The sequence below is a fragment of the Engystomops pustulosus genome, chromosome 3 (assembly GCF_040894005.1).
Source record: "Engystomops pustulosus chromosome 3, aEngPut4.maternal, whole genome shotgun sequence".
NCBI lineage: Eukaryota > Metazoa > Chordata > Amphibia > Anura > Leptodactylidae > Engystomops > Engystomops pustulosus.
The window spans coordinates 155349357-155370790 of NC_092413.1; the positions used below are offsets into that span (position 1 = coordinate 155349357).

General features: G+C 40.2%; 1 protein-coding gene across 26 annotated transcripts in view; it reads left to right on the top strand.

Annotated features, from left to right (window-relative positions):
• Nucleotides 1-21434, top strand: part of DLG1 (discs large MAGUK scaffold protein 1) — a 127281-nt gene that overhangs the window by 68787 nt on the left and 37060 nt on the right. For 15 of the 26 annotated variants that reach the window (XM_072142657.1, XM_072142659.1, XM_072142660.1 and 12 more), the window contains 6 exons: nucleotides 3883-3981; nucleotides 7214-7267; nucleotides 12781-12831; nucleotides 14495-14619; nucleotides 16521-16690; nucleotides 20222-20358. In XM_072142657.1, the coding sequence (XP_071998758.1) occupies nucleotides 3883-3981; nucleotides 7214-7267; nucleotides 12781-12831; nucleotides 14495-14619; nucleotides 16521-16690; nucleotides 20222-20358 (636 nt within the window). Of the gene's footprint in view, nucleotides 1-2092; nucleotides 2389-3882; nucleotides 3982-7213; nucleotides 7268-12780; nucleotides 12832-14494; nucleotides 14620-16520; nucleotides 16691-20221; nucleotides 20359-21434 lie in introns of those variants that run through there. The other 11 variants (XM_072142665.1, XM_072142669.1, XM_072142670.1 and 8 more) reach the window with 2 other exon arrangements.

A 21434-nucleotide genomic window follows, 5' to 3' on the forward strand; every position in this document is an offset into this window, starting at 1 on the left:
GTAGTGAAGTCAATTCACACTAACATTGCAGCCATGGAAATTGACCATTTAGGGGTGAGAGAAATGCTTTTTAATAAAGGATCCACTCTTCTTTTAGCTTATTTTTTTATTTTATTTTTTTTAGAAAAAAAAATATGCAAATAAGCCTGAGGGGTTCCTGTTTCATTAAAACAAGGGCATTAGAAGCTAAAAGAAGAGCAAATTCTGCCAAATGGGCACACAGCAGCATGTCCGTGTGCTTGGGTTTCCAAACTCCAGATACAAGCTGATGTTAAAACAAAAAAAATAATCAAGGTGTTTAGATGTACCAACCATGAACATCAAATATACTAATACAGATGCCATTTGCAGTATTTGGCTTTAATTTAAATATCTTGAAAAATGAATAGCACCTAACTACATTGCTACCAAAATCTAATCTAGAACATATTGTGTATAAAAATACAACTTCCTATTTATTACTCCCAACCACCATCTTGAAAAATTTGAACAAGCCATAATAATAATCCATAAAATATTAATTTTCAGCAATATTTGCATGTGAAATATAAATCCTTGTGCAGTAACCTGAATTTAAAGGTTTTCCCATGAAAGAAAATTCTCTCAACCCCCTAGTGATGATTACACAATAAAGATCATTTTAACCCCTTACTTTACAATTTTACTCTGTTTTATTGCTGTTTTAGCTCCTATAACTCCCTAGGCTGCTCAGTGCAAAATTCCAGGGTGTGGGAGAGGACGCTCTAAGCAGATACATTATGATCCATCTAGTTATGTGGGGTGACAATGTGTTTAGATTATCAGGGTCCATGTTTATATACACTTTCATTTGGCTTCTGAACATTCACTTGTATCTGATACATAGAAAGAGAGTTGAGACAGATCCAAGAAGAGAGGTGCATGAGATGCCTATTACACAGAAGTGTGACGGACATTTACACTGTTAGCTCTGCTACTTATCTGTTCTAACAGATATGTGCCTGCACTTAACTGTCTGGAGTTTGCATCTTCTCTTGGAGTGAATCGGTGAGTGTCGGTGTGAGCTCCGTGCTAGACTGTTGGGGGCGGGGCTACAGACGCAGAAGAGAGACAAAAATCTCAGCAGCACGGAGTCTACCAGGAATCAAAGATGGCAGCCCCTCACCCGAAGTCAGAAGTTACAGGGTCGTGTCTAGGGGCAACTGTAATTGTGTACACCAGGACTGATAGTTACAGGTTGGACTTATATCTGTGAAATGCTGCTATTTTGTTAATAATAGTGAATTAGAGAATGTGTTATTTGGTTATCCCGAGTCCATATAAGAAACTTGTCTTCGTGGGAAAAGATCTTTAATGGAGGAAACTGTGTAGCTATTTCTTCCTCTTGCGTCAGCTGCTCCTTGAGGTGAGAGGATATTCTGCACCTTTTATAGAAATCATCTATGAGATGTAATGCATCTGTGTGTGTGTGATATATATATAATATATAGCTATGGCCTTGTGAGTCTCCAGTGGACAGGGAGAGCTGCAGGTGTATTGACTGTATTGCTGACTGCCTTTATATCTAATGCTTCAAGTTGTGTTTTAGAGATGGAATTCTCAGATTTAAAATTCACCCTAATTTCTGTGACTGCTATAGAGCCTGAGATATAGCACCCTTTGCCAATGTCACACCTCCATGTCTCATAATGTGGTATACGTTCTTCATGTGGAAACTGATGGTACCAGCATGGCAAGAGAAAAATCTCCAATCAAAGGACTGGTGTTCCAAAAACAAGATCAGGGAATCATTTAATGTGATTAATTTCAGTTTTTTTCTGACAGTATGAAGTGCTTGAAAATGGGTGAGAATAAAAAGCTTCTTTCTAACATAAGTTTTCTGTACATGTCTGGCCGTGTGTTTGTGGCTTGTGTGATGTGACCTTTGTATCACACACAATAATCTGTGCTGAGAATTGATTATTCATGCCTAGGAACAGGGCTGGCTGTCCTCTCTTCATTGCTCTGGTGCAGCTTAATTAACCACTGTTTGCTGTGCCTGCGACTCTACTAGTCCAGTCCACGTATGGCACAGTTTGCTTGCTCTCAACTCTAGGCATTATTCTGATAAAAGGTATCAGAAGGCATTTGGATAATCTTACTATGGCCAGTCTTTCCAGGAATGCAGTAGAAATCCGCCAAAAACTGCATCATCCCGCAGTCCAGCACTTACATCAGCACTTTCAACAGATGTCATGCATGCAAAGGTCCTATAGTTCTTCAACTCTGCCGTCATCGTCTAAAAGCAGGGGCAAATTTACAAATCTCCGCGACAGTGTGAAAAAAAGCCCAACTAGAAGCACTGCCAAAGTAAAAGCAACGAGTGGCTGGTGGTCCGACGGGTCTTGGTCAAATTATTCCTTTATTAAGGTATAGTTTGTCAGTTTGTGAGTATCTTTTCGTAGAATTATTGTTTTTACAATATTTTTTAGCTTTACACAATCTATGGATTGTTGGACAAATGTTCGGCAATATGCTTTTGTTAGCAGGTTATAGGACAGAGCCATGATTGACTCCTAATGGCAATTTTAATCCTTGCTCTGGAATATTCTGTTTTAATGTAAGTTTTTCAGCTTGTTTGGGGGATTGTTATTGTAACATTCTATTTATTTTCCATTTTCTTTATAAGCCCAGTCTTCTCCACTATAGGTTGTTATAGTTGGCATGCTTTTCACAGTTAATTGGCTTCTGATAAAGGTATAAAGAACATTTTTCTGTGTAAACCTGTGATGGGAGGTTTTGGGATATGTCATTGTATAAACATACGGTGGTATGTGTTACCCATCAATATAGAGGGTATTTAAGAATAGATTTTGCTGTTGAATACAATGAAAATGGTTCCAGAAGCTCAATCTAGACATTGGTTGGGTCAGTGGAGGCCATAGTTTTATATCCTTTACAGTATTCAAAGATCTCCAGGTGTGTATGTTGGGTTTCTGGGATTGATCTACTTTGTAATGTCTTACATTATTAGTGTTCTACATTATTAATAACAACATCCTAGCAGATGTAATGTTCTCTTTAAGCGTGTTTACTTATCAAACGATACATTTTGTTTTTATTTTGTGGATCTGCTATTCTTTTTAAGATCAAAAGAGCTGGACAAAATGACATGACAGAAACTATTTTGTCCGGACAAATGACAAACGCTTTAATGGAAACCCAATTATAGTAAACCATTTACATGACTTGTATTCGATATGTTACAGATTCTTCTTCTTTTGTTTCTGCAATAGAGCAAAACACCAAAAAAATGAAAAAACCTGTCTTTATATGTGAGCAAGAAAAATGGAATTGATCTTGATGTTATAAGGATCAGTTCCATTACTATAGTAGTGGCAGTGCTGGAGTGCACTTAAGTTTGTAGAATGTAGAATGGTAGGTTGTAGTGAAAACTGTGCCTCTTTATTGATTGGGCTCCACTGCAAGATGTGGAGGAGCTTACTCCACACTCGGCATGCTGTGCAAGGCTTATGCGAACATATGAGTAAGCACTGCAGGAAAAAACCAGTGGGTACAGGTAAATACTTATAATATGTATAATTATTAAATGTATAAATGATTTCTTTTCTAGGTATCTAATATCTGTAACCTTCTGTTATATTGCCCTTTCCTAATGTAATAATTTATTGTCTCACCATGTGTAGTGTCTTGTAACATCTTTGAAATGTTCTTTTCTCATTCTTTGATCAACTTGTGTGATGAAGGGAAGCATTTAACATCACGTAGGTGCAGATTTAATAGGACAAACCATGAAAGCCATTCCTTTATTTTGACATTCCCTTTTTCATGTGTCTGATTTTATGTAAAACCTCCTTGCTTTTCTTTTTATTTTGTGAGTTGAATTTGTTTTTTTTCTTTTAGTCCACAGACGCTGGTGCTCCCTGCCCTCCCATTGTCCCTGTGATCCCTGTCACACCAGTCCCCGCTGAGAACAATGTCATTCCATCTTCCACTCCACAGGTCTTTTTATTTCCCCTGTTTTCTACTTAAGTTGTTGTTTGTTTGTCTTCCATTAATATCCCATAGCCCTTTTATGTTGCTGTAACCTTTACCATATCCATATTTCCTTATATTAATTTGCTATGCTTACTTGTTTAACTAGAGTACTAACAATTGATAAGATTGAGATTGCTGCGATAATATATTTAATAACTTGCATAAAAAAATAGGGCATACTATTAAAGGGGTTTTCCTACAAACTAAAGTGCTTAGACCCCCACAGATCGAAAGAATGAGGGGTCTGCTGGACCGTCACACTAATAAAGCAGATGTCCGCGCATGTCCGTTCTGCTCCATTAATCTCTATATAGTTGGCGGAGATCTGTGAGCGTGGCACTTGGCAATTTCTGTCAGCTCCATAGAGATTAATGGAGCAGAACAGTCATGTGTGGCCGTCTGCTCCATTCATCTAACGGAGCGACGAGGGGTCCACAGTCTATGGGGGTCTTGGCACTAAGACCCCCACTGATCAGCAAGTTAGGGCCTAACTATAGTTCGTGGGAAAACCCCTTTAAGTTTTTCATCAGTGGGTAATAGATGGCACTGGTTGATTGCACACAAGTAATACCACTGTAAGGGACCAGACCAGGAGTCTGAAAGAAGACTTGGGAAACTTTTTTTATTTTTTTTTAAACTGCATTTTGAACCAGTTAAAATGGTTTATTTATACATTGTAAAGTATATAGGGGTCTTATGAAAGCACATTCAGCTTTAAGTGTGTTTGATTTAATTTACTTGAATTGGACATGGAGCTTGCATCAACATAGGTTTCAGTAAAACAAAGTATGTTGTGAGCTGCCATAGTATAAAGCTTTGTATCTGGCTGCATACAGTAATACGTATTAACAGAATTGCCCAATATATATTTAGCTTATAACTACACAAGAAGCACTAGTTATTAAACCTACACAACTTTGAGATGTGCAGTGGCATAATCACTTTCATTGTTATCAAATATAATGTCATAGAAACATGACAAAGTTATAAGGAGAAGGGAATTTGATACAATAGTTGATACAGCTAATGATGCCGACATCCCATGACAGTTTATCATAGACCTTTCTGTAAGATTTTAACGAAGTAAAAATATATATATTTATATACTAGTTGTAGAACGCAGAGTTGCCCAGGAATAATAAATAACTGCTTTTAGCTATAACAGAATTGAATGGGACATTATCTTTTTTGACAGTGCATAGAACCATACAGAATTAGTATACACTGAAATGCTATTAGAAAGCAGTGCAACCATCCCTAAATTGTTCCTTTTCATGCCTATAAACTTTCACTTTCAGAAAAAACAAAGGTAGTCGGCTCACTATGTACAGTTGTATACAAGGTAGATCTGTGGAGGAAGGTGCACGGAAAATAGGGACGCAGTGTCGATCGGCTGTTGTAATTCACTGGATCCAAACCCTTTAGTTACTGTTTATACTCGAGTATAAGCCGACAAAAGTGTAAGACAAGACCCCTAATTTTGACACAAACTGGAAAAACCTATTGACTTGAGTATAAGCTGAGTGTGGGAAATGCATTAATCCCAGCCCCCTGGAGTATATAGCCTGCCAGCCCCTGCCTGTAGGAAAATAACAAAAAGTGAACTCCCCTTCCGACACCCCCGCCATCCATCGCGGCTCTGACATCTGCTTCCAGTCCGGCGCAGGCACCATGACGTCAGCCGTATGCTGACATCATAGTGTGTGCCAATGCCGGCACGCAAACATTAGCGCGTCAGCATGTGGCTGACTTCACAAAGACTACGACGGGCCGGGACCTGATGTCAGAGCCACGATGGATGCCGGGGGGCGTCGGAAGGTGAGTTCACCTTTTTTGGGGTTTTTTTTCTTGACTCGAGTATAAGCCGAGTTAGGGGTTTTCAGCGCATTTTTTGTGCTTAAAAACTCAGCTTATACACGAGTATATACGGTATCTGGTAAATGTTCACATTCTGTTCCCTAAGTATCGCTCCATGTATTCAATAGTCTGCATCTTCCTCAGTCCTGGGTCTGGCATATTCCTAAATTCTCCTCCACAGGCGTGTCTACAGTATGAGGGAGGGGGGAATGAAGAAGTTAATTTCTCTACATCCAGTTATACACAGCCAACATCTCTCAAGTCCCTCATTTACCCTCCATCAGGAATTCTCTTCAGCGAGTCCTGCACGCTTCAACTCCCTCATCCCCCTTCCACATGTATTCTCTTCAGCGAGTCACACACAGACAACCTCTCTCTGTTGCAAACTGTGCTCTTGCGACACAATTTGCATACAATAAGAGTTATTTCTCATTATTTCTTCTGGTGTTAGAAAACCTTTATTAAGGTACCTACACAGCCCACCTCCTAAATTTAGGGTTATTTTTAGAGGCTTGACACGCTTCCTTTTGATAACTTTCTCTATATGATGATCAAGATATTTTGAACATGTTGAAAATATTTAGCTAAAATTTTACATTTTGGATTCGCCCTGAAAAATGCACCAAACTAATTTTTTTTTTTCAAATTTGCAAAGGTTTCCTAGGTGATGCATAGTTTTGCATCAGTCTAGAAACGCTAGTAATTGCAATTATTTTTCCCTTCACGCCACCTCCATGCCTGCAAACATTAAGGGTGTGGTCACACGTGCCACTAGTGTTGTGTTTTCGATGAACTCATGCAATTGGTAACCAGCACCATGTGTTTCCATGGAAACGCATGTACGCTTGGCTGCAGCCCTCCACCGTGCGTTAGTAAATGCAACGCTAACGGCAATGTTTGCAAGTTTTGAGGCGCAACCCCCTACGTGTTACATCAGGAGAACTGAGCCTTATGTTGTATCCGACGGATGGGGCATGGCTTCCATCATAAGCCAAAACATGGAATTCCCCCCTACATGTAGCCAGCAGTAGCAGTGTACAACATAGACTGTTCCTCTATTCATCAGTACATAGTAGGTGTAAAAATAAAAGCTTTGTGTCATACACATTAGAACCATGGAACCCTGTGTATGATGGTTAGGTTTTTATAAGATTATTATAATGTATACTATATATACCATAATGTAACTAAGTAACCTTAAACTAAACACTTTTGGAGGCAGAATTTGAATATTCACATGTGTGGTGTTTTGTTTGTTTTTTTTTTTGCTAAGGTTTTACTACAGTTTTTTATAACTGTTCTCTAAGATAAACATCTGTAATTTTAACCTTTTTTGCAGGCAAATCCCCCACCTGTGATTGTAAATACAGATTCTCTGGACACGCCACCTTATGTAAGTCGCACAAGACCATTTTTGTGAATTCACTTTAGTTATTTTACTTTGTTGAGAATAAGGAAAGTATTTTACCACTTTTTACATTATGTAAGGCACTAAGTAAGATTTTCTGTGTTACGTTGCTTATTTTCAGGCTTTTTTTAGCAGAAATAACTAGGTGTTTTATGTAAATATTTCTTAATCACTTTGTAAAGTTTAGTTTTTTGAGGGGCTGCAGTGGTTACCATATGGGGCTGGTCTTTCGTATCCATCTTTGAATATGAAGTGTTCATTTCCTCTTTGCTAACTTTATTTAAAGAGGACCTGTCACCTATAAAAACAGCACTAGGAGCTGCTTACTTTGTTTTAGTACTGGTAGTACTTTAATACTAGACGCAGCAGTGTTACACTGCTAGTGTTATCGGAAACCTCTGATATCACTAGCAGATACTGCAGCAATGTACGCTAGAAACGCTGCATCTTCCCCGGACTGCCCCTCCCACTACATAGCACAGCAGGGTCTGCCGTGCTGCAGTCACCACCCCATCATGAATACACTGGACTGCTTTGAGAGCGGTCCGGCGTTTCTAATGTACCTCACGGCAGTGTCTGCTAGCATTATCGGAGCAGTGTAACACTGCAGCGTCTGTTTTAGCACTAGGAGCTGCTAACTCTAGTAAGCAGCTTCTAGTGCCGTTTTTATAAGTGACAGGTCCTCTTTAAAATAAATCTGCCATTAAAGTCGAGCATGATAAACTAAGGGCGCTTTCTCATAGACCCAGGCACTGTGACTGTGGTAATATTCTGTTATATTTGTTATCCATGGCCTCCTTTTAAAGTAAACATTTAAAATTATGCTAGTAAGCCTAAAGGACTATGGACTTGTTATAGAAGCCGACTGGGCTCTTTCTTAACAAGCTGTTGTGTAAGGCTCAGTTCCCATTATGTTATTTGCCATATATTGTAAGGACACGTCAGGAGGATTCCGAAATGTCCTTACAGCATATGGCACAGACGTATCTCGCTGTATGCCCACAAAGTGAGATACATCACCTGGAGACCCCCTCTCCCCTGAATGCGGGGGGAGGAGTGTACATCAGCAGCAACTGGCGATTGATTGCTTCCAATGAACTGGGTGTTCCCCAGTGATGTCACTGTCCTAATATGGAAAGTGACACCACAGAGTCCTCCTTCCGGGTTGTGGGGAGAAATGCATCAACCCCCCATAGCTGTCCATTGCCTTTGCTAAGTGCAGCAGGAGGCTACAGGATGAAAAGACATAGCTTTGCCACACTTTCCATCTGCATTTTTTTTTTTTTTTTTGACGGACAGGACGTTTAGTGGCCAAACAGAGGCAACAACTATGCCTCCGTCTGCCACTATTTGTCATTGTATGCTCTAAGCGTATTCGCCTGTTGCTTTCTCAGCATATACGCTTAGCATATACAAAATTGTTGTTTAAACCCAGCTTTAGCCTGCAGCAGCATGCCTGCCTCTCTCCCCCTGCAATTCATGCAATCTCTGCAGCAATGAGTAGTGAGGACAAAGTTGGAGGGTGTGAGTGCTTCTTGCACAGTATAACACCCCGAAAATCTATAGCATGGAGGGGCTCTGGTAACACACCCATAGTCTTTCTGGCTCGTTAGCATAGTTTTAAAAGATGATTTCAGAAGGAAGGAGGCATGGATAACAAATATAATATTACCACATACACAATGCCTGAATTTGTGTCCCGATGTATCATGCTTGGTAATTTTTTCATGGCATCTTTGCACACATCTGTAAATGGAGCAGCTACATTTTTATAATGAAAACAAAAGAGCTAAAATTCCAAAGTAGGAAGGGGCCTGCTGTTTACAAGCCCGGCCAAAGAAAATAATTAGCTGCCGACTATGTCCTGGCTAATGGTATCCCAGCCTTTTCCTTGCTGTTTATTTCTTCCTAAACAAAAGCTGTCCATTAAATTTTTAGTGTTTTGTAAAGTTAATATCGTTTGGATGTTCTCCCAGTGGTTTCATTAGAAATTTGTGTAGTATCACATCTCATTCTCACAATGGTTGACTAGACAGAATTGCAGTAGAATTAAAATGTGAGATACCGTATATTTTTTTTTTTTATCAACTTTTATTTGTTCAAGTTGTTGCTATCAGGACTGTAATTTAAAGTTAGCTTAGTTGAGTAGTAAACTAGTTACTCTGGTTATTCAATATATTTAGGCTGCATTTACGCACAACCTTTAAATTGCGTTTTGAAATCTAATTCGAGGGCTCTAGGGAGGGGCATAGCCAGAGCACAGATGGGTTTAAACTCAAACGCTTGCGATTGGCTAAGCTCCTCCTTACAGCCTGACATTCTGTAAGTAATTGTGAGCTGAAAACAAATCTAGGAGGGTGAACGCGAGATAGGTGCCCCTGGTTTATCGTGCTTGGTTTTATAGTACATTTCCTTTAAGAATATAGTGGGTTACTCAAGTCATGGGCGCCTTTCCTGAATGAGTAGGAGCAGACTGTGGAGGCCATTGCTCCAGGGATAAATTACAAGTGCAGATGTATTCCTAGGTTTGTGGGGAAAGATTCTGTGGCCTGTAGATTGTACAAGGAGCACTATGTGCCAGGCTCCCTGCTACCGGCTTCTCATAGAAAGGTTAGATAAAGGGACACAACAGGAACCATCTTGGACATAATGATCTGTAAAAAACAAGCGCTTTTATGCTTCCAAGACGACATAATATAGGTCAGCGCTGCATCTTTAGCACCTAGAAACTGAATTATTTATCATAGAAGTTTTTTTCATAGTTGCAGGTAAATTTTGTTTTGTAATATTTTTGGTCCTCTCCTGCCTGTGACTTTAAGGTTGTGAAATTGTTACACTACAGGACTATAAATGGTCACCAACTTTTCTACAATCTTTGCATAAATATGAAGTATTTAGTAGTAGGTGAACTCTGCAATATTTATCAGAGAAAAGCACTTTCTTGTCAGCTTACTTTGTCCTAGATCATGATCATTAGCAGCATCATCATTATCATCATCCTCCTCCCTCCTTTTCTAATCTGCTTTTCACTAGCAAGATGGCCGGAAGGTCCATAGGAGAGAAGGGAAGGGGGGAGCAGCGAGTCACCTTTAAAAATGTGCACCCTGCAGTAAATTCACAGACAATACTGTGGCACATCTTCTGGCAAATGAAGAGAAGTCAATGTTGCATGCCATGAACTAAAGCTTAGATGGGCCTGAAGGGCTCCATAAGTATATAACAAGACCACTGGACAATAGCGAAGATTGAAATGACTGGAGTGGGGTCCACCAGATCATTGGTTCTGGAGCTGAATAGGATGTAAAGGGAACCTGTCGCCACATTTTTTTCCCCAAATACAGCGACTGGCCGGTTTGCATAGAGCCCTAGAAAAGGACTCCCTTTTTTAGCTTTAAATCGGCCCCCCTAAGATTCCCATATATTTATCTTTATAATTTTAACAGTTATTCAAGGATGTCTAAAGCAAGTTGAGGTGGTCTTCGCCTCCTCAGGCTTAATTCCAGCAGCTCCTCCCCATTCCCTGTGCAGCAGTAATCATCTCAGGTCCTTTAGCCTTCAAACATTAGCAAACTGTACATGTAGCAAAGCATATATCTCATGAAATCACAGGATAACATATCACATGAAATCACATCATCCTGCATGGAGAGGAGTAGAAGTCCATGCAGACATGTTGCAATTATTTATGTTGTCAGATATCTGCATGGGGTACAGTTTTCTAGTGTTAAAAGGTTATAGGAACTGTGATTATATCCCCCTGGTTACATGACATTAAGCCACGCCCCTTCACCTGCTCGATCAATCCCTAGATACCAGGCAAATTTATAACTCTGATTTTATGGGGATGTGAGGGAAACCATTTTTAGCAAAAAGTAGGGGGTCAGATAGTTACTAGGGCTCTATAGGAACCTGCCACTAGCTGTATTTGTGAAAAATGTGCCGACAGACTCCTTTTTAAAGTTTTTTTTTTTTTTTTTTTTTTGTGTGTTGGCCAGGATATTAGGTATTATTTACCATTATACATCTATCAAATGTTAAGTACAAGTTTCTTAAAATGTACAGTAAAGCACGGGAGGCTTCACTTTACATATCAAGTAAGCAGTTCAGAACATATTTTATGCATGTATACAGGCAGTCCCCAGGTTATGTACAAGATAGGTTCTATAGTTTTGTTCTTAAGTTGAATATGTATGTAATTAGGAACAGGTATATTTAGTAAGTGTTACTCCAGGAGACTTATTTTGAGGTCCCTGTGACATTTGGGTTTAAAAAATTTTAGGTTGACAAGGGAACAAGGATTATAAATAAAGCTTTATTGTACCATACAGTCGATCATTTCAGTCTGGAAATAAAGTTCAGTAAATTACAAGCATCTGGACCGGAGGTCACAGTGGGCACAAAGGTCAGTTTGTAACTAGGGGTCATCTGTGTCGGGTGTCCTTAAAGGACACCTGTCATCAGGTCTGTGTCACTTGTCCTGTCACTACTACCTGTTGGAGCAGCTCACATGGATCCCATCCCAGCCTTAATCTAGTTATTTCATAGATTATTCATTGTAAAATCACATATTTTTTATCAAGTAAATGAGGCTGGTCACATGGTCAGAGGCAGTGATGTCACCCCTGTTACCCCTCCCCTCTCCTCCCCCTGCTCATGTCTGTGTGTAATGTATAGTAAAGTATTGCTGGTATCAGTGCTGCACCTGCTGACATGCTGCATCCTCCTAATACACAGAGACACAGACATCAGCTACACAAGTACCTGACATGTTCTATAACATGGCTGCATCCTGGACCTGTTGGATCTCTCCTATACACACACACACATGCACACACAGGCTGCAGGGGGTGTGGCCACCAGCACCAGGAAGCACATCATTCTACAGCCTCACATCATTATACAGGCTGTCAGTCATGCACGGGGGGCGTGGCTGTGCCTCCCACTCATGAATAAGGTGGACAGCTTGAATATGCTAATGCTTCATTGGACATTTCACAAGTCATTTGCATACAGCTTTAGGACCTCATTGCTTAGGTTTACAGGCATGTAGAGGGACAATGAAGGGATAGAGGCAATGCTCTCTAATGGCAGTTGATGAAACTATATTTAGTCTAGGGGGGTTATTTTGCATGACGGGTTCTCTTGACATCCACCATTAGGGTGAAAGACTGTATGCAAATAAACCTTAGGGGCTCCAGGCTCCATTAACACCTAACATACAGTCCTTCATCCTAATGGTAGATGCCCTTTAAGTTGGGGACTGCCTGTAATAGTAAATTATCTAATATCCTGCCAACTCCTTCGAGTGAATATTGACTATTTTCTATTTTATCACATTTTTTTAAGATCTCAGACATCCCCTTTAATACATTGACAGTAGAGCTCTGGGCTGTTTGCTGCTGATTACTGGTTTTATTAGAATTGCTCAGTTTGCTTAGGAATTGATTTGTATTTTACGCTGTTCACAGCCATGCTAACATGTTATGTTCTTTTGACAGGTGAATGGAACTGACACAGATTATGAATATGAAGAAATTACACTTGAAAGGGTAATTTTTACATGTTTACACATTTTAAATGTTGCCTATTCTCATAACTTAATCTGTTGAGTTGTTGATTAATGTGGTTTGTGTCACTGGTGTATAAATACAGTATATAGAAACATTTCAATTTAAAAGAGATGGCAAGATCTTCCACAAACAGTGTAGTTATATTGGATGTCCTACTAAAGCCTCCAGGCTGTACAATTTAAAGGGGTTGGCATTTCTCTTCTGTCCATAGCAGCTCTGGGTCATGTCACCTGCTTGCTGCAGGACTTGAGACATCTTGTGTTTTGCTTACCGTATATACTTGAGTATAAGCCGACCCGAGTATAAGCCGAGGCCCCTAATTTTACCACCAAAAACTGGGAAAACCTATTGACTCGAGTATAAGCCGAGGGTGGAAAATGCATTGGTCACAGCCTCCCAGTATATAGCCTTCCAGCCCCCTTGAAGTATACAGCCTGCCAGCCCCCTTGAAGTATACAGCCTGCCAGCCCCCTTGAAGTATACAGCCTGCCAGCCCCCTTGAAGTATACAGCCTGCCAGCCCCCTTCGCCAAGCACATTAAAAAAAAAAAAACCTTTCATACCTGATGCTCTGTTCCGTGTGGCTGGTCTTTGGTCTCCGGTCTTCTCTGTGTTGTATCAGCTGGCAGACACGCGTCCACGCGATCTGCCAGCTGGTGCACAATATCACGTGGCTGTGTCGCTGCTGATGACGTCATCAGCGGACCATCGGGCCTCCGGAGGGCGAGTATGGAAGGTTTTTTGTGTTTTATTGACTCCTGTATAAGCCGAGGGGAGGTTTTTCAGCACATTTTTTGTGCTGAAAAACTCGGCTTATACACGAGTATATACTGTACTACTGGTGGAACGGTCATTACTGTATGATAACTATTCCCATGTTAGTGCTTGTTGGAGCATACATACAGTAATGAACACATAACCCCCTTGATCTGCCAGATATGGAACATCACAGTCCCAATATCTGCTGTAACCAACGGCTTTACAGATGCAACCCATGGAATGTATAGAAATATAATACAGGCAATCCCCGGGTTACATACAAAATAGGGTCTGTAGGTTTGTTCTTAAGTTGAATTTGTATGTAAGTCGGAACTGTATACTTTATCATTGTAACCACCAGCCAAATTTTGGTCTCTGTGACAATTGGATTTTAAAAATGTTGGGTTGTCATAAGAAACAGGATTAACAATAAAGCTTCATTACAGACACCAGTGATAACTGTTACAGCGGATCATTGTAGCCTAGGACTAAAGTACAGTAAATTGCCAACATCCAGAGGTCTGTTTGTAACTAGGGGTCGTATGTAAGTCAGGTGTTCTTAAGTAGGGGACCGCCTGTACAAGGACGTCCCGCCTGAACAGTAATGGTTAACCCCTCTACATTTTTGGTTCTGTACTATTCACACCTGTACACTTTTTTTCTAATCTCATTTTCAAAGGAAAGTTCTGACTGCAAAGCTGTTTTTTCAATCCTTGCAATTATTGTACATGTTCATTCCATATAAATGTAGATGAAGGCTCAGGGTTTATGGAAGTATAATCATAAGTAACGCAATCCATATTTTGTGTTCAAATCTATTTCTCATTTTCTGTATGTAGGAGGCATTATGTAAATACCACTTTTTTTTTTTTTTTTTGCCTAAGGGCACATCAGGGCTTGGCTTTAGCATTGCCGGAGGTACAGATAATCCACACATCGGAGAGGATACAAGCATTTTTATTACAAAAATTATTTCTGGGGGTGCAGCAGCTCAAGATGGAAGGTTAAGGTAGGTGAAGGCATCCACACTATTTAATTCATCTTTAATTTTCATTAAGCTAATAAACTTACACATTACAACATTTTTTTTCTTGTAGGGGGAGGAAGGTTTTTTGGCATTTTGTGTAAAGATGGAAACACGATTCAAAAACAGCCTTTAAAAATCTCCAGCTTCTTCCCTGTGTTTTATGCACATAGAGGGGGTAGTTTATCATTAGGCCGGCTACTTGGGACCATTATATGACTTTGGAGCCCAGCTGCCAAGCAGGCTTATTAACCGGTTAAGGACCGGGCCCTTTTTCTATTTTTTCATGTCCATTTTTCACTCCCACCTTCAAAAATCTATAACTTTTTAATTTTTACACGTAAAGAGCTGTGTGATGGCTTGTTTTATGTGTAACAAATTGCACTTCATCGTGATGGTATTAAATATTCCATGCCATGTACTCGGAGGCGGGAAAAAAATTCCAAATGCAGTGAAAATGGTGAAAAACCGCATTTGCGCCATTTTCTTGTGGGCTTGGATATTAGGTTTTTCACTGAGCGCCCCAAATGACATGTCTACTTTATTTTTTGGGTCGGTACGATTAAGGGGATACCACATTTGTATAGGTTTTATAATGTTTTCATACATTTACAAAAATTAAAACCTGTACAAAAATTATTTTTTTGATTTTGCCAACTTCTGGCGCTAATAACTTTTTTTTTATACTTTGGTGTACGGAGCTGTGGGTGGTGTAATTTTTTGCGAAATTTGATAATATTTTCATTGATATCATTTTTAGGACTGTACGACCTTTTGGTCACTTTTTATAGATTTTTTTTATATTTTTCAAAACGGCAAAAAAGTGCCATTTTTGACTTTGGGCGCTATTTTCCGTTACGGGGTTAAACGCATTGAAAAACTGTTATATTTTAATAGATCGGGCATATTCGGACGCATCAATACCTAATGTGTTTAATGTTTTTTACTGTTTATTTATATTTATGTCAGTTCTAGGGAAAGGGGGTGATTTGAAATTTTAGGTTTTTTTTATTATAATTATTATTTTTTTAACTTTTTTTTTTTAATTTTTACTATTTTTCAGACTCCCTAGGGTACTTTAACCCTAGGTTGTCTGATCGATCCTATAATATACTGCCATACTTACAGTATGGCAGTATATGGGGATTTTCCTCCTCATTCATTACAATCTGAATGGGTTAAAATGAAATGGCCTCGGGTCTTCGGAAGACCCGAGGTTACCATGGAGACGGAGCACCGCTCCCTGTGACGTCATCGGGGTAAGATGGCCGCGCCCATGCACCGCTATCTTTTTGAGGCTGCCGGCAGCTTTGCCGGCAGCCATCTCTGTGATAGCACCCGCGATCGGTGCAAGCACCAATCGCGGGTGTTAACGGTAAGCCTTTGCTGCAATATGCAGCAAAGACTTACCGGCTATGGAGAGGGCTCAGCCCGTGAGCCCTCTCCATGCAGTGCGACCCGACCGCCGCCGTGAATACACGACGGGCGGTCGCGAACTGGTTAAAGGGGGTTGTCTGGGATCAAAACCAGAGTGCTGTCCTTTACCCACTAACATTTGCTAAATCTACCCTATGTATGAATCTGTTCACACACTATAGGATTTTTTCTGCATAATTTCAGAATCTGTGTGTGCGTGCACTGACCCAGAGTACACATTTAGCAACACAGTAGAATAAAAATGAGGTTATAACTACCGTTCCATTTTTAATGTTCATTAAGAAAAAACACGTATCCGTTGCAGCGTCTTTCTTTTTTTTATATGGTTATAAATGTACAAGTTCAGTTACTGTATTCTGCTTCCTATGCAGAAGTTTTTTACATTTTTTTATTCTCTATTTAGTTGTATTTTGTAAATCCTTTCCTCTCTTATATGTTCCTCTCCTTAGAGTTAATGACTGTATATTACGGGTGAATGATGTTGACGTACAAGATGTGACACACAGTAAAGCCGTTGAGGCGTTAAAGGAGGCCGGATCTATTGTGCGCCTATATGTTAGAAGAAGAAAGCCAATAACTGAGAAAATAATGGAGATAAAGCTTGTTAAAGGCCCCAAAGGTGAGTGAGAAATCCATACTATTCATTAATTCACTCCACCAAGCCTTCATTAATCCAATTATTACACACATCACCCAGCATGTGTCTGCCGAAAATGGATGACTTATTGTTTCTAGGTATGCTAATGTTATTGTATTACTTTATCAAGATTAACTGGCAGCATAACCCTGCTTCATGAGAGCTGCAGTGACTGAAGTTTGCAGGGTAATATTTCTAGCTCTGTAGTCTGGCACCTTCAGGAAGCCTCTGTATGTGGACTGTGGGCACCAGATACTCTCTCGCGTTCTCTGATAAGGTTGCCAAGCAACCAGAGAAAAGCGCATTGCAGAACATGACAATACCGAGGAGATGGAAGTGCTTGTCATTGACAGGTTTAGGGGGATGGGGGGGATATTTACATAGCCAATGGCACAGACCCTTTAGGGTTAAATATTACATAGTACTCAATAGTATTTTAGGTAAATGTTAATGATCATTTAATGCTTAAATAAATGACAAATTAGTAACAAATATTTCATCATGTTGAACATTTTGAAGTTTTTTTTTTTTTAGAATTTTGTAATGATTGAATCTGTCAGAACTTGTATTGTATTAATACACTGTAACTTACTTTTGCTGTGAGAGGGGTTGTCCATTTTCAGCAAGTATTTTTGTATTTCTGAATCATTTACTAGGTTTCCTAGATCTCTGCTTGCTGTCATTCAAAAAATTTAATTTAATTGAAATTTCTTAAAATATTTTCATTGTTTACTACCAGTGGATAGAAATCTGTCCCTGGTCATGTGATGTCACACAGGTGCACAGCTCATTATTATCACGCTGCTCTGATTACTCTGTGATATATCAGTTGTGCAGCTGTGTGATACCACAGAGTAATCAGAGCTGTGTGATAATAATGAGCTGTGCACTTGTGTGATATCACATGACCAGGGGCCGATTTCTATGCATTGGTAGTAAATACTGAACCTTCCTACAGAATGACAGCAAGCAGAGCTCTTAAGGGTGCGTTCACACGTGGTGTTCTGATGCAGGTGTTTTAGATGCATGCACAATTTAAATGTGGCGTTTTACATTGTGTTTTAAAGTACAGTACTACAATGCCTTATTGCTTTACTGTTTAACATTTGCGTCTGCAAACACTGGGCTCTATCATTGCATTAATAAAATGCTAACTTAAAGAGAACCCGTCATGCAAAATAACCCCCCTAATCTAAATATATTTTCATATACTGCCATTAGAAAGCATTGCCTCTATCCCTTCATTGTCCCTCTACATGCCTGTAAACCTAAGCAATGAGGTCCTAAAGCTGTATGCAAATGACCTGTGAAATGTCCAATGAGTCATTAGCATATTCAAGCTGTCCAGCTTTTTCATGAGTGGGAGGCACAGCCACACCCCAGTGCTTGACTGACAGCCTTTATAATGATGTGAGGCTGTATAATGATGTGAGGCTGTATAATGATTTGATGGCTGCTCCATGTGCTTCCTGGTGCTGGTGGCCAGGCTGCAGCCATGTCAGGTACTTGTGTAGGTGATGTCTGTGTCCCACCCATGTGTATTAGGAGGGAGAGCATGTCAGCAGATGCAGCACACACACAAGCAATGCTTTACTATACATTACACACAGACATGAGAAGGGGGAGGAGAGGGGAGGGGGAACAGGAGTGACATCACTGCCTCTGACCATGGGACCAGCCTCATTTACATAATAAAGAATAGATGATTTTATAATGATTAATGTATGAAATAACTAGATAAAGGCTGGGATGGGATCCTTGTGAGCTGCTACAACAGGTAGAGGTGACAGGAATAGTGACACAGACCTGATGACAGGTGTCCTTTAATGCAATGAGAATTTCTCCTCTTCAGCTGTTGTATAGCGTTTCAAAAATGCATTGTAAGCCGCACGTGTGAATAAACCCTGAAAAATGTGAAGAACTGATACCAAAAGTAGTTTGGAAAATTTGTATAACTTTTTATTATAGAATTAATATTTATATGCTGAAACTGTATGACCACTTTAAGGTTTTTATGCTGAAATCCCTAAAACGTTTTGAGGGCTCACAGGTCAAGTCCATACAGCGGGAATGTTTGCAGCTAACACCCACGATTGGTGCTTGGTAACCTTTAAATATCACCTGTGGCACTTAAATATGATGTGTGACCATGACAGCCTGGTGTCTATACAAGACTCCAATACCAGTCATGTATGCATTGTGTCTGTGGCACGCTGCTACAGATACGTGGCTCTTTTTCGCAATTTTTCAACTTCTAAAAAGTGATACTGCAATACAATCTCAAAAATAATAGCAACAAAAACAGCTCATCCCTCAAAAATTGACCCCTTAAACCTTTCCATATGCCAAAGTATGAAAAAGTTATTGGTGACGAAATAAAGAATATTTTTGTGTTCAAAGAGTTCTAATTTTTTAAAATCTATTAATTCCCAATGAAACCTACTGTATATGCTCTAGTATATTTCGACCAAAGTATAAGATGAGGCCCCTAATTTTGCCACAAATAACTGCGAAAACTTGTTGACTTGAGAATAAGCCTTTGGTGGGAAATACATTGGTCACAGCCTTGCAGCAGAACCCCTAGTAATGAAATGCCTCATGCAGCCCCCCCCCAAATAATGAAACGCCCTTTAGCCCCCGTAATGATGAAATGCCCTGCAGCCAGATCCCCCATCTATGAAATGCCCTGATGCCAGCTCTCCCCCATCTATGAAATGCCCTGATGCCAGCTCTCCCCCATCTATGAAATGCCCTGATGCCAGCTCTCCCCATCTATGAAATGGCCTGCAGCCCATGGGTGAATTAAAAAAACCCTCCATACTCTCCTTCCGACGCTGCCCGGTGGTCCCTGCGGCTCCTCTTCCATCAGCTCTTCATCTGTAACTAAGCAGACAGGGACGCATTCATGCGCTCTGCCCACCACCACACAGTGTGCCGTCAACAGCGGCGACACCACTGCATCATAGTGTGTGCCGGCGGGCAGAGCGCATGGATGCATGTCTGCCTGCTTAGTTACAGATGAAGAGCTGAATAGAAGAGGAGCCGCGGGGAGCATCCGGCAGCGCCGGATCTTGTAAAGCAGCATCATCATCTTAAAGGGAACCTGTTGCCAGCCGAATATAAATCACCAAATTTACTTTATATGGGCTCCTGATAGTTTTAAACACATGCCTTTATAAAGGGCTAACACTGCCTTTATCCAGGAAAATAAAGATTATATCCTCGAAAAGCTATCAGTCAAGGGGGTGAGGCTCAGGGCAGGCAAAGCAGCCTCGTCGGGTAACCCCCTGCTTCCTTACCTCCATGGAGCTGCTAGCAGCCCTCCCTCCGGAGTCTTGGTCACCTCCATGTGAATAAAGGCATGAACAGAAAACAGTCAACAGCCCATATAAGGTACACTTGGTATTTTATAAGAAATTCAGCTGGGGACAGGTTCCCTTTAAGAAATATTAGAATTGGCAGCAAAAAGAAAAATCAGGAATTAACCTTTTGTACATATATTTTTTATTTTAGGCCTCGGCTTCAGTATAGCTGGAGGTGTGGGGAACCAGCACATCCCTGGTGACAACAGTATTTATGTCACAAAAATCATTGAGGGTGGAGCGGCACACAAAGATGGCAAGCTTCAAATTGGGGACAAACTTCTTGCAGTAAGTATGCATTGTTGATTTGGTGATCTTAGAAAACATCACACTACCCACCACTCTGAACCTACCCCATAACAGTGGTGGCCTACGTTCTCCTAAGCATTGACTGTGTAATGCACAGACTTGAGATTGTTCAGAATAAAACTTGCAAAGGCTTCCACTCAGAGACAGAGGAAGCTCCTTACAAGTAACCTTCATATTCACTAATAGAGCTTATGGAAAAAGTGGGGGGGGGGGTGTAAAATCTGATAATTAAAATAAATGTAATTACTCTCGGCACAGTTGGTCTAATCCATTCCTACTTCATGAAGAAATTGTAGAGCGTGAGTGATATAGTTTTATAATCATGTTCTGTAAGGCCCCATCTGGGTACCTGTGAGATTGCAGGGATCAAATAGTACTGCAGGATTGCTGGGATAGTGTCGTCATGTAGACAGCTCAGCGGCTCACAAGGACCTCTATAGCAGTTAGCTGTATAGTCTTGTAGTATGTCCTAATAGGTACCCGTAAAACGGAAACTCGGCCAAAGGTTTACTGATGGGATGAGGGCTCTATTTCTGCATCACTGTACCTATACAGGCAGTCCCCTACTTAAGGACACCCGACTTACAGACAACCCATAGTTACAGACAGACCCCTCTGACCTCTGGTGAGGCATTCTGAATGCTTTACTATAGTCCCAGATCGCAATAATCAGCTGTAAGGTGTCTGTAATGAAGCTTTATTGATAATCATTGGTCCCATTACAGCAAAAAATGTTTAAACTCCAATTGTCACTGGGGCCAAAATTTTTGTCTGGATCTACAATTATAAAATATACAGCTTCAACTTACATACAAATTCAACTTAAGAACAAACCTCCGGACCCTATCTTGTACGTAACCCGGTGACTGCCTGTATTGTAGAGTGCTGGAAGATACCCAAAACATATGTTTGTGCTTCGTTTTAACAAACACGCACAATAAGGTTTTTTAAAAACCCAAACAAAATGTTAAAATTAAAAAAGTTGACTTTTGACTTGACCTCCCTATTAGTAAAGTAAAAAAATCCTAATTACCATGTCTATAAAAACCTATCTT